The 17,242-nt window shown below is 33.2% G+C and overlaps 3 protein-coding genes across 4 annotated transcripts; all 3 read right to left on the reverse strand.

The window, feature by feature from the left end:
- Positions 1–2,119: 2,119 nt before the first annotated feature.
- LOC105564398 lies at positions 2,120–4,026 on the reverse strand. Its single transcript, XM_012016726.1, has 6 exons — positions 4,023–4,026; positions 3,874–3,948; positions 3,538–3,725; positions 3,315–3,396; positions 3,143–3,236; positions 2,120–2,478 (listed from the first exon to the last, which is right to left on the reverse strand). The coding sequence occupies exons 2-6, from the start codon at positions 3,923–3,925 to the stop codon at positions 2,409–2,411; spliced, it is 486 nt and encodes a 161-aa protein (XP_011872116.1). The 5' UTR covers positions 3,926–3,948; positions 4,023–4,026; the 3' UTR covers positions 2,120–2,408.
- A 1,844-nt stretch (positions 4,027–5,870) lies between these two features.
- Positions 5,871–7,423, reverse strand: LOC105564399 (FMRFamide-related neuropeptides). Of its 2 annotated transcripts, none has more exons than XM_012016727.1 (3): positions 7,379–7,423; positions 6,606–6,759; positions 5,871–6,226 (listed from the first exon to the last, which is right to left on the reverse strand). In XM_012016727.1, exons 2-3 carry the CDS (start codon positions 6,733–6,735, stop codon positions 6,135–6,137), a joined length of 222 nt encoding a protein of 73 aa, XP_011872117.1. In that variant the 5' UTR covers positions 6,736–6,759; positions 7,379–7,423; the 3' UTR covers positions 5,871–6,134. The 2 variants fall into 2 exon arrangements, with proteins under 2 accessions (XP_011872117.1, XP_011872118.1); XM_012016728.1 differs by lacking the exon at positions 7,379–7,423 and adding an exon at positions 6,939–7,010.
- Positions 7,424–10,472: 3,049 nt separating this feature from the next.
- On the reverse strand, positions 10,473–12,574 carry LOC105564400. Its single transcript, XM_012016729.1, has 2 exons — positions 12,434–12,574; positions 10,473–12,035 (listed from the first exon to the last, which is right to left on the reverse strand). Exon 2 carries the CDS (start codon positions 12,033–12,035, stop codon positions 10,947–10,949), a length of 1,089 nt encoding a protein of 362 aa, XP_011872119.1. The 5' UTR covers positions 12,434–12,574; the 3' UTR covers positions 10,473–10,946.
- Positions 12,575–17,242: the final 4,668 nt, after the last annotated feature.

Consider the following 17,242-nt stretch of genomic DNA (forward strand, 5'->3'; position numbering starts at 1 on the left):
CGACAAGTACTACGAAATATTTCACTTTCGTCTCGCGCGAACAATTAGCGACTACCGGTCCGTGATCTAACTGGCTCTCTCTCTCTCTCTCTCTCTCTCGCTCTAACGATGATTGTCTAAAGAAGTAAAGATTTCTTGTACGACTTATCCGTCGTGTAACGTTTAATTTACAATTGTGATACTATTCGGTGCTTCGATAATCGTAATAATCGCATACTGTAAATTCGACATTTATACGATATAGTGTAGTTAAATCTTGTATCGTTTGAGATTCGTGTTTAATCTCGATTCGCTGGTCGCGGGGCTTCGTGCGACCGAAGCTCGTTCGTATTATTTTTCCATAACATTATTTCGAAACGTAACAAAGTGCGTGCAACGTGTAATTAACAATGGAAGCCTCGCACCCGATCGTAATATTCCGATCATTAGTGCGCGCGCGATAATAATTAACTATATCTTCGCGAGTGTATATGGTGTGAGATGTGCGCGTGTGCAACGAGAAAATCTGAGAGGAGGAGGAGGAGGAGGCTCAGGAGGCATCGGGCAACGGTGGAGTAAATGTGAGGTAAATAATTTATTATGTATTTATGCGAGCACCAATTAATCTTTTAAGTAACAATTGTCTCGGTCGCTACTATAATCTGAATATATTTGTATGTTACGTAGTTCTTGTACAATTCTACAATTTCGCTGCTGCGCGTCGCATTGGTAGCGAGTGTGATTCTTCTTTTTCATTTTAAATCAAGGCGTCAGAGATAAAGCTAAAAAGGACGCAATTAAAAATAGGTACAACATATCACAGATCCATTGTCTTAAAATGGATGGGCTAAACAGAATAGAATGGATAATTTATCCTGGATAAACGCTCCTTCGTTTATTGGGCACATTTTAAATACAAAAATGATATTCGGGAAATACAATTAAAAGCACCATGAAGAAAGACTGATTTATTAATAATGTCGGTTGGACAATTTAAAAAGTCAAGTACCTACATTGTAGTTTCGCAAATTTATTGCTCTCTTAAATGAATAATGAAAAATAAGAATAAACCTGTAAGAAATAAAATGTTTTAAACATATAGTTTTATTTAAATTCGGCACATGGACACATGTACATTTTTCATGTATGTAAATGCAAAATGTATAAACGCGTTGATATGTGCGCAAATTCACGTGAACACATTTATATGTATAGTGACTACATATGTAATGACTTACATATGTAATGTCGATATATAGTTTTTGTCGAACAAGAGCTCTACGTTCAACATTGCAAAATCTGAGGTGTCGGAGTGCTCTCTTATGTTAAATTGAGCAAGAAAGGAGAATAAGATATAGAAAGAGAGAGAGAGAGAGAGAGAGAGAGAGAGAGGAAGAAGAGTATTCTGACACCTCAGATTTACAATGACGAACGTAATAGATATAAAAATATACACTCGTGTATTTTTGACTGTCGCACGAGTTGCACGAGAATCGACAAAGCCACAGTTTCTTATAAGTATCGATTTGATTATATCGGTAATTTTTCATAAGTCATGAAAATTACAGCTGCTCCTACAAACGCAGCGTGTCGGATTAAGTGAAATATACAGAAAGAAGGGACAGCGGAAAGTTATTTTCCCCGCAATTTTTGCAATCTGTTTCTCTCTTATAATTATTTCTATCTTCAATTTCCAGTCTAGTATATCATGTCAGAGCCGACGTGTTGTATATATTTTTCAGAATTAATTGAATTAATTTTATTATTTATTAATGATTCTTTGTTTGTAATAAATACCACTTATAATCGTAACTTATAATAAAAGATACTTGCGAAGATCCTAATTTTAATTTGGTAGAAATTTTATTGTACTTTAAGCAAATTCTAAAATGAAAAATATTAATCATGCTTAAAGTATAAATGTTTTTTTCGCACGCAATGTATTAGTGATGCATAAAACATGATTTATATATGCTGGAAATGAATCATAATAAAAATATGTAGATATTGTATAAGATTTTTTGACTCAGGATAATACATCAGGATCAAGAAAAAAAATAAATTTCTCAGATTTTATTGTCTTTGGATAAATATTTGAACATTGATAAACAGTAAAATCGTTTGATTATGAAATGTACAATATTAAGACTCTGCATTCTAAACAATTACTATATTTCCTACGAATTGTTATATTTTGCTAATACATTATACATTGTAAATTGTTAGGGAACAAATTATAATTTAGTTTAGAAAAATGATCATTTATTGAGATCTCCCTTTTTGGCGTGACAAAAATTGAAGAAAGATGAAAGCGAAACCACTTGATATTTACGCGTTTATTATTTTTAATTATTTCCCGTCACCATATAACAGCAAAGGCCGTATAACATTTAGCGTTCCCAAAGCGATGAAGAACTTCCGTGGTTTTGTTATTTCGCTCGTGTGCTTGCTGGTTCAGTTCCGGTTCTTTTCTTTCTCTCCCACACCTCATTCTCGATACTGAAATCGATAAAGCAATTATTTAATCGTCAACGTAATATCTAACGTTATTAAAAATGGAGATAATGCTGTCGTCGACCAATCCGGCAAGTTTATTGATTAAACGTACAACGTTTCGGCCATGGGTTTTGGCCCTTTTCAAGCAGAATATTTAGTTTGGAACGCCATCAGATCTAGTTACTGCTCAGTCGTTGTTTAGCTTTCGCAACGAGAAGACATGCGATCCTAGTCGTGTCAAACGCTTACCATTACACTACGTGGTTAACTAGATCTGATGGCGTTCCAAACTAAATATTCTGCTTGAAAAGGGCCAAAACCCATGGCCGAAACGTTGTACGTTTAATCAATAAACTTGCCGGATTGGTCGACGACAGCATTATCTCCTTTAATTACCACTGGCGACTTATCATAATATCAATACAGTTATTAAAAATATTTTTTTAAATTTCGTTAAAATAAATGTATAAACGAATAATTTGTAAGATTATTATCTTAATAATCATTTTTAATCTCATATGAACAAGTGTCTGAATATATTTGAATATACATGAAGGGCGACACTACGTACATACATTTTAATAAATTGAAATATTTTTTAAGCATTAAGTTATATTGAAACAACAAATTTAATGTCTTTCAAACAATGCGGTTTCGTAAAACTTACTCATCGCCGTCCCTTGAAAATCCAGCTAATGCCCTCCATAATTCCTTTGGACCTTCGATCGCTAGAGGAAAATTCTGCCAGGTCCATTCCTCAACTGACAAGAAAAGGCAAGGCTAATCGTAGGATTATTTGGTTACACACATGTGAAAAAATATATCAACGAATTTCTTACCTTTCGAGGGATAATCTATACGCCTTTTAGTTAAACCGGAGTAAGTTTCTTGTTTGTCTTGCAGCGATGCAGGATTGAGTGACTTGAAAAATGCAAGGGGTTATTTAAGATTATTATTACATAAACGAAACTTTTGAAATACGTACAATAATACAAAAGAATAATTATAGCAATCATTATAATAAAGATTATAATGATTGTGTTAATTCCACTAATCAGATACCTGTTGATTACTTCTACCAATTCGAGGTATATGCTTCTCAGCTTTGTAAAAGAAATTTTCAAATCTTCCGCTTCGACCTACTCGAGGTAGAGTAGGTATTTTGGCGATTTTCAAAAAGAACGCTGGTACTTCCTCCGCCATTGTGGTATTTTGACAGAGCAACAACGTGACAGTTCCAATAAGAAAAGCTGAACATGTGTTACACGTAGAAATAATATTGAACATTACGTTTTAACATTTAAATAAACAGATTCCTAGGATATATTGTACTTAAATAATCCCTAAACACGTATCTTGGTAAATTTATACAGCAATACGTAACGCTAATTAGCTTACCGTTAAAGTAGACATTTCCGATTCGCTGAGTGCGAGCCCTCTGCAGCATCATTTCGGGAAAGTCGCGGTAAATACCTGTAATGAATCAAGCGCAATTCAATCTTCAAGAGCAACTTCACCCTTTGAGCAGCACATGACACCGATTATACGTTTCAGAATCGATCGCAATAATTATTTCTGTGAGTGAGCGTGCGCCAATCGACGTGGCATCCTCGATCGCAGCAGACGCGTAAGTGACTGCCATAGAAACTTGCCGATTCCCGCGGGAAGGATGCGCGTCTCGCGGGTGTTCGGCGAACACTGAGCGATTTTTCGCGTGCATACGGCTTCTTCCATTACCGGGAAGAGTGGACCGGAGTGCTCGACGATTGTGGGCGAAGGAGAATCGACGAGAAGTTTGCACGTCGCGAAACCCCATCGCATTTGAATCACGCTGACTGTTTGTCCTCGCTCGCGTAACACGCACAGAAATATTCAGCCGCGCACCCGCGCGAATAAAATGCATTCTGTAGAATTTGATGTGTCGTAGGACGTTACGAGAAACGTTTGACGTACCGCTACGCTGTTGCACAGGCAAATAAAGAATTTCCGAAATCACCAGCGCGTGATCGATAACACCCCCGTTGCGGAATTGAAAAGTTCTCTATGTGGGTACTCTCTAAAGTTTTTGGAGTGAAAATAGAACCATGGAGTGAAACGTTCACTCTATTGGAGCAAATCTTTACTCTATTAGAATGAATATTTACTCCAATAGAGCTAATATTTCACTCTATGGTTCTATTTTCACTCCAAAAACTTTAGAGAGTATAAATTAAATGTATCTTGTTGAAGCAACTGAAAATTAAACTACACACAGTCGCGTTCTTAAAAATAATTTGTTTTAATAATCGTTTTAATTAATATGTAATAATGTTTTAGTTTTTACGAATTACGAATAAAAATATCTATTTTAACTACAGTTGCCAAGCTGTTCGCTTCGGAATTCCATAAAGAGCGCGTATTACATTCCGCGGTATGACATTTGCTCTTCTATCTCAAAATCACAAGAAAGATATTGGTTATTCTAATTTTTAATGCGACGGAGATTTAACGTTGAAAACTGCAGATCTTTCGTAAAAATCAGAATTTAATAAAAGATAGATTCCGATTGAATAGTAACGAATAATATCCCTTACCTGTAGGTGAATTGGGTGCAATGGGCTCAGCTCTATCAGACCTGACGTATTTATACTTGATTAAAGAGCAATTAAGTATTTAGTTCATGTACGCCTTGTAAATCCACACCAATGTTTGTCTTTAACAGTATCGAGAATAAATTTCTCGGTTGGCTTTTATCAGCGGTAGATTTATCGTCCCGGATAAAGTGCTTTTATAATTTTTAATTGGTACTTTAATTTGATATGAATTTCTAATAAATTCTTGAAAAATGTAATTTTATGCTGCGGTTTTAATGTAGAATGCATACCGACTTGCTACAGAATATAATTATTTATCGCTGTTATTACCTGAAAATAAAATCTAATATTGTACCTGCAAAATTAATTCATTCTACTACTACAATTGAATGTTTGCTTATTTCTGTATAAGTATAAAGTATCTCATGTGTTTATGAAACGATAAAATTAAATATACGTCAATACTTTCGCGATTGATTCGTATTGCTTGTCTTTTCTCAGCCGTAGACAATAGACTATAAACCCTTATCCAGGCAGGTGAATGGTACGTGCTTTTCATATCAAATTGCTACTTGTCTACATTTAACTGAGTTTCAATGAACTCTTACAATTATTGAAGTTGCTCAATTTGAAACATTCTGTTAAATATACGCTTTACTATTGTAAACATTCTAATTGGTGATTTCTTTACTACAGAATTGTTTAAAAAAATCGTCGCGAAATTACCGTGTGTTAACTAAAGTAAAAATATAAACGGATAATATTAGTCAACACTTTTATGTAATGAATCTGAGAAGGAGAAAATAATTAAAATGGTATTAATTAGCTTCTGAAATCATAATATTTTATTTGGAACACTTTTGATAAACAAAGCTAGATCGTGGAAGCTTAAACCATCGTAATTACAATATTGTTTAGATATAAATTACGATTAGATATGATACATAATGATTATTGATAGAAAATAATGTAACGAACATTGAAGCGCATGATTGCGGGTACTTTACAGGAGTTCGGTTAATTACATTGTTTCATGGGTCGATCAGTCGGCGAGAATCGTAGATCATCTCGGTCGGTTTTTCATCTTCAGTTGGATTCTTGATGAGACAGCCAAGCGGTACAGGTCTCGCTAGCGACCTCGCAAATAGCTGACAGAGCGCGGCTGGTAACTTCGTAATCTGAGAAGCAATACAATTTATTGATTATCTTTTTGGCGAATAATAAGAACTTTATATCAAATAAGAGTTTGAGGAACGAGAAATACAGACACGATACGTTTCAGATAATTTTTACAAAATAATATACCGTATAATAAAATTATATTTAGTTGGCCGATATTCTAATATAAGCTTATCTAACAGATGGTGTTAACTTCACTTGTTTATTCGTAGTCCGTTTTTACTACAATACCTTAAAACTGCACTTAAGATGGTCTTATACATATAAGAACGGACCAGGAATAGATTTAAAATTGGCTTTTACTCTCCATAAAATTGAATCTTTTTTGATATTTCAGAGTTTTGCATTATACGAAGATAATGCAAAACTTGTACTTACCAGTCACAGTGTTAGATCGTTTGCCGAATATGCTACCGTTGAAAGGTGGTTTCTTGTAGGCAGCATTTGCGCTAATGACGAAAGCTACCATGATAACAGCAAGAGCCATGATAAGACGGATGGAAACCATGTTGGCGCGTTGATCTGTTTTCGTCTAAAACAGAAAAGACAAAATTTATTGTTTATTTGTAACGACAAACTTTTATAACTATTATCTTATTTCGTTTAGCAGAAAAAATTATTATCAGTTTTATAATAACTGTAGATAAATGGTAATAAATTTTAGTAAAGTTTGCAATAAATAAATTTCAATATAAAACGAAGGAAGCTTACTCTCTTTCGGGCGAACGAAAAGAACTTGTTTGATTCTTAGAAGATTGTCGGCCACCGAATGTTACGAGCGGCGCAAAAGCTGCGAGCTTTTATACTCGGGGAAACGATTCAAAGACAAATGTCTCCATCAAACGCAGTCGACCTACATTATTTGCAAGTAACGTCACGGGTTCGTCCAAGGGTATTGATTTGTCGCGAAATATCAAAATTCGTAATAACTGGCGATGGCCAGCTTGTGTGTCACATAAAGCCGCTATATCGAGAAGTTATTGGAATTAGAAATATTTTGACACGTGGAAAGCCTAGATTCATTCGAGAATTTAGAAATTTTGCACAGAATAAAAAATATATAACGTAAAAATAAAAGTCACACATACACATGACGTACATGTATGTATACAAATATAATTATTGTAATTAAAAGTATGTGATGCTTTCACCTGAATGAACGGGGTGTGTCCAAGAGATAGTTGGTACTCGACTGACGCTTCTTCGGTGGTTGGATCGGCTTTTATATGAGAGTAGCCTATGCTATAAGGGTGTAGTGTGTGAAGAAATAATAAGCTATCAGAAAGTGTAATGCAATTGAAGACCATCCTGATTGCCTCTTACTTCAGGGAAATAAAAATTGCTTCAATCGCATCGTATAGACCGTGTATCGAAGCTCGTAATAAAATCACAGTTTAATAGATAATAATCTATTATTCACAAATATATTAATCCCCAAAATATTAATATTTATTTAATAATTAATATTCATTTCATTTTTATTGTACAATGTTTTCAATAAATTGCTTGACTGTGAAATATTATTAACAGGTTCAAATTTCATGACTTTATTGTGAAAAATGAAGAAGTAAAGAACATGTTTATTAATAAAGTAATTCTATAATAATTTTAGTCATTCTAATTAATGGCCTTTTAATTATATCTATATGTCTAATATGATATAAATATATAAGTTAAAAGAATAAGGAGTTCAAAGTATTTTTATATTACGTACCGTTTAAACAATTATTCGAAAAATTATATTCTATATGATTTTGACATAATTTTGACAGAAAGATAAAAATATATTTATAAGTAACGTAAGATAAGTTAGTATTCAGATAAATATCTGTTTCTTTAAAAATGTATTAATCTTGATAAATATTGTGAAGTGAAATTAAAAAAGTATCTACCTATTGTCGATATATCTCGGAGGATAACCTGAAATTTCTGAGACTTACCTTTCGTCACCGACAAAGTATTCAACAAGTTACTTTCGCTAGGGTACTTCCATCGCTGTAATCGATAAAAGACTTTGCTATACTTTCCGCCGATGATATATTAATCAATATTTTCAAGACATTTTCGAAACATTTTAAAGGAGATCATTTCTCAAGTGTTAATAATATTGCAAATTTATTGCATTATCGCTATTCACTAATCATTTTACTTTCCCTTAAAAAGTAATTATTATTTTTTACTGAAGTAACGGCAGAATTTTATTCCTATAAACATCTTTTTTATTATTATGTGGGGCTAAGCATATACATTAAACTTTTCCGACATATACATATATAATATTTTATAATCTTGACATAAACGGTATAAATATAATTTAAAAAATTATTATTTAAAAGAAACTCGCACGCATGAGTTGACACATGATAGAGCTTTTTAAGTAATTATTTTATTTAGCTGGCAAATCGTTTAAGATAATAGCATTTCGCTTGTATATAGTTATATTACATATTAGTTACAATCAACGATTTTTACAGATACTATAGAATTAATTATTAGAGAGGTACATTAAATTTGATTAATATGGTATCTTTTATGTTATTACTTATCACAATGTATATATGTAATGGGATAAAATGAATACTTATATTAATATAATGAATATGCATATAAGTATTTGTATAAATAATAACATATATACATATATTAATATAAGATAATAAAATATTAGAGCCAAATTTATCCATGCTCTCGGCGAACGACCGATTTTCGAATATATTTATTGCATGTATATAATTAAATTATAATCCTTCCTCTGGACACTCAACAAATAACTCTTTGTTTAAGCATTGCTTCTTTTCTCTTTAAGTGCAGATACGTCTGCTGTATAAAAGAAATTTACAGAATCAACGAACTGTGTGTACTTATATCGATTGAATACCGAGAGCATGATACGATTGAAAATACATCGTACAGGCATACTAGAGTCTACGTCTTATTGTCGCGTCACAACTTTGTTTTCTTAATTCGGCATGAGAAACAAACACGTCGTCGATTACTCGCTGTACGACCTACGTAACGATTATTTTATAAGACTAATAGTTTTTCGATCGGAAGCAATCGATGACGTATTAATGCCGGACAAGACTTATCGTACTAAGAACGAGTAAACTATCTTTAGTAGCATATACCTTTGTCACTTATGTAATATAAAGCGGTCTCTGTCGCCGAAGAATAATTCAACTACAAAGTGGAAGACATGGATTTTGTTTCGTTCACTTATTTACTTATTTAATATACTCTATTGCGTTGTATAAAAATGATTAGTCGCTTTAGGTAAACTATAATCAGCGCGAGACTGCACGTGCATATCATGCGCGCATATAAGTAGAATTTATTGCATAATACACATATCACACATCGATGTCTTGTTCACACGTTGCAAGTATTTTGATCGAATTTTTATGCCTCCAGACACATACATAAATATAAATTATCTTAATGAAAACTAGTAAGTTTATATATGTATGTAATTAATAATTGTGTGTGAAATAATTAAATTTTACTGAATTTTCGTTCTATTTAGCAGAGATTATCTATTAAGGAATTAACATTTATTTGCATTTATGATAATGTGTACTAGAGAAAGATTATTTAGTTGAGATATTTTTTAAACAAAACTATTTGCGAAACATAAACTATATATAGAAATATATTTTTGTCTACATTTTATTACACGATAAGAAGCAATGTGTCGACGCATCGTAGGATGTAATATTCTTTTAAATGTTTCTTAACTTGTTGTGTGATGAACAAATCGAATGAAGGACGTTAAAGTATACATATTCGTTACAATCATGTTTTGTTGTATAATTAGAATCCTTTAGGAAAGTGTACATTATCTGAAATATTACTGAAGAATTGTGTATTAAAATGAAAATTTCATCGTTCGAGAAAGGAAGAACGTGTAACGCATTCGTGTGAACTGGACCTGTGTAGAACTCTCTTAAGCCTAAAGCGATTACAATGTTAAACATTAAGTGAAAAATCTTATTGTTATATTACAATCGTTAACATAATGTTTCGCAATTATAATGCTGCAAGTATATCAATACTAATACGTATTAAGTTTTGAAACTAAATTCTCACAATTTTTCTGTAATAATTTATTTTGCTCGAATATTTTTCGTTTCGTTTCGATTTATTTAAAACGTTCTACTTCGACTTTATATAAACTGGTAATAAAAAATAACAGTAAAAATAGACAAATATATATAAATACATATAAAAGTATTAACACATATAAAGAAAGAAGAATTCAAATCACATATATAAAAAGCACATGTATATTAAAAATAGAAGAATACAAAATTTAAGAATGGAATAATGTATGGAAAGGCATACTGATATTTTTATAACCCTTGAATCATGACGAACTAATAATAATAGTATACAATTTTTGGAATTACGCATATTACAAAGCATTTCAACAGATAATAATTCAAGTACCAAATAATTTATTAGTTTTTCTTACGTATTATAATTATTATTATATATTAAATTGACGTGGCAAAAATCAATTTGAATAGCAAAAGTAAGAAATAAAATCATGTTTCAGATTTTATTTCTCTTTTACGTCTCCATAATTACGATAAGAAATGCCTTTAATACAACGAATCCATTAATCTATAAGATAAATTCATGCCCCGCACCTCCTTTCTACGCGAACTCCTGCCTATTATGTTTTATTCACGTATATGTTTTAAGTAATTGTTCAACTTTCTAACTCTGGGCGTATAATTCGCAATTACAGTTTTCAGAAGTTTTGGTGTACGTGCATATTTCCTTGCACTTTTTGTCCTCACTAATAGAGTCCTCGGTGTTTTGGTTCTGATCCTGACCTTCATTTGGATTCAACAATATTTCTCTCGGCTCTCGGGGACGCTCGTCTAGAGGAAGTTTGATAAGTTCTGGACTGTCATCTCTAACCACGGAGAACATTTTATTCATCACAAGCAGGGTCTTGCCTAGTTCGTCGATGTCCGGCATGTCGGTTGATGTTTCCACCGTTGCGTCCTGGTCTTCATCCGTCTGTTTTTTCGCTTGTGGTTGATCCGTTTTCTCTTCAGTAACTCGTTCCTCTCGTTCTAGAACCATGTTATCTGTTTCGTCCGTTGTCTCCTCAGCATCTCGTTCACATGAACTAAATAGTTTTGGCACCGGCTCATCTAGTTGGTCCGTTTTCTCCTCAGTATCTCGTTCAGTTTGCCTTGGACTCGGGTCATCTGGTTGTTCCGTTTTCTTCTCAGCACCTCGCCTTCTACGTACTTTAGTTTGATCTCTGACGCACGCGTCCGTTAGCTTTCCTTTGGCTAACGTATCTGTCTGATTCTTGAACAGCTCCTCGTGAAGCTCACACAGGATGATTGTATCGAGAGGGGAATTGAGAATATTCGTCACGATATCCTCCGCCAATTGCTTTACCAAAAAGTCGAGCCTCCAACTTTCGTGCAGCCGCATAGTGTTCGGACTCAAGGGTGTTAAAGCTTCACAATAACATCCTAAACTCGCTCCGAGAGACGATCTCAGAGCGAAACAGTTAACTTCCGAAGAGATTGACAGGTCGTAGCTGCACAGTTTCAAGCAGTGGCTGGCAATAATCCATGACTGGTGCTCGTCGCTGCCGGACTGAAGCTTGCAGTTTACTTTGGGATATCGGGGAAATAGGTTCGGATCCCGCTCTCGCTCGGATTCAGTCTCTGCTCCGGGATTGCAGAGCAAGGCGCAAGCGTCGACCACGAGAGGCCTTGGCACGCTCGCGGCGCGGCCCACCATCGCCAACAGGAACACCCAACGGAACGTAGGCGTCATCTGAAAATGATGGCTAATCAATATTCTGAAGGGGATGCGGAGCTCCGCGTTCCGATGCCAGCTTATTGAGAGGGGTGTATGGCTAAGAAGGAATTTCTGGAGTCTGACCGCGCACCCGCACAGTGTATATCCGAGATAGTCAGAATTCGATAGCCGCTGTACATACAGGATAAACGATCGGCTGGAGATGATCGGAACACTTACGAGATTTTAAACAATGTAGTAGATGTTTGTGGAATATTGAGCGTGCGCGATTTCAGTATCGTGTCATTTTACGAATTTCTTATTTTGATTTCGAAAATCCGGCAGATATCACGACAGAAAGTTTATTTTATTTCTTCAAAATTCAAATCGTTATAGGAAATGATTGAAATAGATTAAAAGTGCTTTCTACTTACTTTCAATTTAAAAAGGTAATTTGAGTACCGAACTTTCTCGCAGTAGAATTTTACTGGAACGTTCAGAAACAAATATCTGGTGCTGATATGAATATCTATATCCTCTTCGGTTTAAAGAATTCGTTGAAAGTGACTTCGATCCACAGAAATGTACACTCACATCGGCGTCCGAAATACAAATATCTATTTCAACACACAACTGACGGCTTTATAGCGTTGGTACGGAGCAGGGCCGATCTTAGCATCGGTAATGCCTAGTGCAAATTGATATCCTTCCTTTTTTCACATATCAAGTAGTGCTAATATTCTTTAATCAGCAAAAAAATTCCAAGGAAAGAATCTAGACATCTATATATAGATCTAGATATTAGTAATATAATAAAAGTATCATTATTTCGACTTTCATCTATATCTTTATATAAATAATAAAGTTGAGTCTGTACATTTGAAATGGTACAGTTTTAAATAATTTTGTTTGAGATTTTAACAATAAATGTAGAATATTCTTCCGTAACTACTTCATTAATAGTTTTAATAACCAAATTCATAGAACAACTGAAGGAATCTGTATGAAAATTTAGTTTATGAACAGTTCTTAAATTATACTGTCGAGGCTTCTTGTAGCTGTAGGCTTAATAATATTTTTTAAAGTAACACGACGAATAGTTTCTTCTTTCAGTTTGGCATTCCGAAGCTTGGCGCCCCGAATTTGGTTCCCCGTTCAAAGTGTTATTCGCACATACCTAAATCCGTTATTATCAAGTCACCTTACTTAATCATAACAAACTGTTAGTTCGCTATACAAAGGAAATATCGATAGCTCGTGGCGAGCCGAACAGCGAGCCAGAATGTAGTCGTTGTTTAGTAATTAAATATTTCAGTTTGAGTTATAATTGCAATAATTTAAAATTATTTATGTCATTAATAAACCTTGAGATGATAATTGAAAAAAATGCCGAATATTTTAAACCATTTTAGATACTCTTCTCAGTGACAAATTAAACTATAAATTTAGAAATGTATTCTAAAGAAAGATTTTATTATTAATTTTAGAAACTGTAATTCTAAATAAGTTTCTTGAAGGAGAAAGGAGTATTATACAAAAGAATATTCACTCGGTAACAATTAGCTTAGACTGTAGACAGATTCTTCTGTAACTATGAAGGTTTTATAACGACTCGACAAAGCCGTCATAATCCTTTTATAGAAAATGACAATCTTTATAAACATTTCTTACACACGCTGCTAAGCATAGAATTCTTTGATGTAGATGTTTGTAACCTTATAAGAAACTCACTTAAAAATAATTAGTTAATCATTTTAACTAATAAATAATTAAAATAGTTAACAACTTTTTAATTAAATAAGTTAGTGCTAATCACTGCTTATACATAACTTGAGATCGCACACAAGGGATAGCCCTTATATTATAGTGATGATATGTGCAGATTTCTATTATACTTTATCAAATAACGTTAGTAAGTTTATCAAGTAACTTATATAGAAGTTCATCACTTACATTTAATTACTTTCAGTTGATATAAATCATTTTATAACCGAACCGAAACTGTAATAAATAATAAGATTTTCATATATTGATATAGACATATAAGAAATTGAAAGTCTGTAATTTTATAAGATTTAATTTATGAATTTTTATTGTATGTAACTTTATTTCAAAGTTATACTTTAAATACAACGGAAAAAGACTAATAACATGCGTAATTTCTAAATATTTACAAGAATATTTATACCTTAAAGGAAACGTTAGAAAAGTTTGGATTTTACGAGGTTTAAATGTAATTATTTTTAAATTGTTATAAGTTTTATTATCCTTTTTCTATTTTAAATTATGTAATTAGATAAAGTTTTCAAATTGCGATAAAGAAAAACTTCTATAATCGTAAGTTTAATACTTTCAAGAAAGTTACGAAATTCAAGAGATTAAATAACTTAACCAATAATACGTATAAATTATAATTAAAAGAGCAGATTTAAGAGCGAAAACAATCGATTTATTTCATCAGACAATACAGATATTTTAACGAAGTTTAAACGAGTTATGCTTCTTTAATCGCATAGAAACGATATATGTAGTTATATTTATTGTATCGTTATATTATAGAATTAAAGGAGTAATAAATTGCAAATATATAAATTACCGAAATATAAACGTTCTTTGTGTTTCAATTACGTAAACTAAATAAAGTAAATTCCATATAAATTTTCTAATAACAATATAAAGAAACGATTAAGCACTTTATTTCACAATTTCAAAATTTTAATGTATAATATTGTCAATTATTTTTAGTTTTAGTCATTACTTCTTATATTTAATACATTTAGACAAATTTTTATCTTTTAATGATATCTGTAGTTAGTTTGCAACTTTATAAGTAAACACATTAGAAAATTAAATGCACGTGATATACTGTGCTATATATTTTAAGATTTATATTTAAAAATTGTAAAAATTATATAAGTGGTGATTAATCATAATATAACAATTTAATTTTTGACGGGAAATAAAACGTGATACATGAAATCACCGATGATTAATTATCGAGTAAGTGGGGAACATGTTTTTTAATTAATAAAATTACACTTAACAATAAATAAATTTTGATAGGTAATAAAATTAACTATCAAAATTTATTTATTCTTAAGTGTTAAATAAAAATCTATTACATCTAATATTATTCTACAGAAGAAGAGTAAAAGGAAAACAACGTAAAAATATCACAGTAAATAGTCAGTAAATTTTTAAAGGTAATGTGGGGTGTGTGTTTAGACAAATCCAGTTGCGAACGTTACATGGATTGTCAATTCGAGCTAAAGTTTTTCAAAAGATGAAGAATAGAAAGACTGTCAGTATCTTCGTAGCTGAGTTGCTGCCTTCTAAGAACGGAAGGTGGATGCTGGGATCGATGCTGTCCGACTGCGTTCCATTAAATCGGCGACCTACTCCTCTCCCTGCCAACCATGGTAAAATAACTTGGATCTCCTCTTAAAACAGTCACCCCGAGTTGATAGTTGCTGCTCGTAGAAACTTCGCGCTAAAGCTTTTCACGCGACGATAATGCTCGTTCTTGCTGATATGTCATGACAACCGAGTGAACAACAGCATTGTTTTAGGACACTATAACTGTCTTCCATCAACGACTGATAGGAATTTATAAACAGGTCTATTTAATTGAAAACCGATTTCATAATTTAATAAATAAAATTCAGTAGGATTAATTTTATAAACATTACAATTGGGAGGAGAGAATGGTAGCGCATTCTTTCTTTCTCTTCAGTGGATGGAACATATTAGATTTTAGTTTCGTTTTAACAAACTTAAATTATAAAGAGGAATGGAGTAAAATTATTATTACAATTAATCTGGGATTATCGATAGTTTAATTACGTTGTATAATTCATATTTGCAATAATTACATTCAGTGGCAATATGTCTTTTATCCTACATTTACATCATATTATTTCAAAGGAAAAGGATAATCGGCCAGGCACGGCGCAATCCTTATAAAACAATCAAGTTGAAATATTAATAAGAAATTGTGTAGCAATGGGATTTTTCGTATGCATTTTCTTATACATGTTCTTCAATAGAAATTTGTCTCGACACTGGTACAAATCCCGATTTCAATTTTGCCCGTTGTTCACAACTTGAAACATTGACACGGTATTGCAGGAATAGTGGATCGCGTTACATCGACTGCGCCCACATTGAGGATTTACACGCCTACATGGGGCGCAAAATATACCGACGTCAATGAGAAAGGTACTCGCGCTGTACTCTAGTTACGATCCTGGCCCTTTCTGGGTCTCGTCCTGTCCTCCACCTACAACGAAGGACGGAGGACGGTATTGATTAAATTCACCGACGGCCATTTTGTCCCGGCGTTCCATTGGTTGCCGTCCATTTTGTCCTTTCCACCCCCTTCGGTGTAACCATAATCGTTTCTTCCTCTTCTAGTATCGTTGTCTCTGTTTACCTACCTGTTCACGTTCTTCAGCCCCGATCCACCCTCGTTGTCGGCCGAAGACGCAGGCGTCGCGACATTTTCCGCGGAAGAAATCGGACCATCGGCAATTAGATTCTTCTTTGGTAACCCGTTTCGCATCCTAATGAGCGCTCCGTTTCTGTTGAGATGTATTTTGGAGATATTAAACTTAACATTTCAACATCGTCTCCCGATCGATGATATGTTGACTTTTCTTTTAGATTTAGTCTAGAAGAAAATTATTAAGTGACCCTGAATTTACTTGTAATTAAGGTTAAAAGGGAAGAGACAACTGCTTCTTCTCAAAAAGCTACAAATACTATCATTTTATACAATGGAATATTTAATGAATTTAATATCGTTCGTGTACATAATTTCATTCTTAAGATTATAAATGAGCTAAGTACTATTTGAAAGTACATGTTTTGTACGTATCACATTTTATCAAAAATTTTCGGGTGTAGGGACGTAAAAAATTTATGACATAACTGTTGTGCATTTGTTGGAATACGCATGCTTTGGAAATTTGTGGATGTATCATCTTTCAGAACTGTCTTGAACTTTAATCTACCACCATCTCCTAACGCCGGTCTCGACAGATTGAGATTCTTGTTTTCTAGACGCCTCTTCAGCTCAACGTCCTAAGGTAGCGAATTGAATAACACACAAAAGTGTCGGTAGCGGATAGTTTCGCTGCGGAAACCGCACGCGGCTAGGATAAACAAAAAGGAGTCTGGAAACATAAAAAAAAGCGAGAGAAATTGGCATACTATTTGCTTTCCTTTACTCTCTTCTTTCCTCT

The sequence above is a fragment of the Vollenhovia emeryi genome, unplaced genomic scaffold (genome assembly GCF_000949405.1).
Source record: "Vollenhovia emeryi isolate VEMERY1.0 unplaced genomic scaffold, V.emery_V1.0 DF939165.1, whole genome shotgun sequence".
NCBI lineage: Eukaryota > Metazoa > Arthropoda > Insecta > Hymenoptera > Formicidae > Vollenhovia > Vollenhovia emeryi.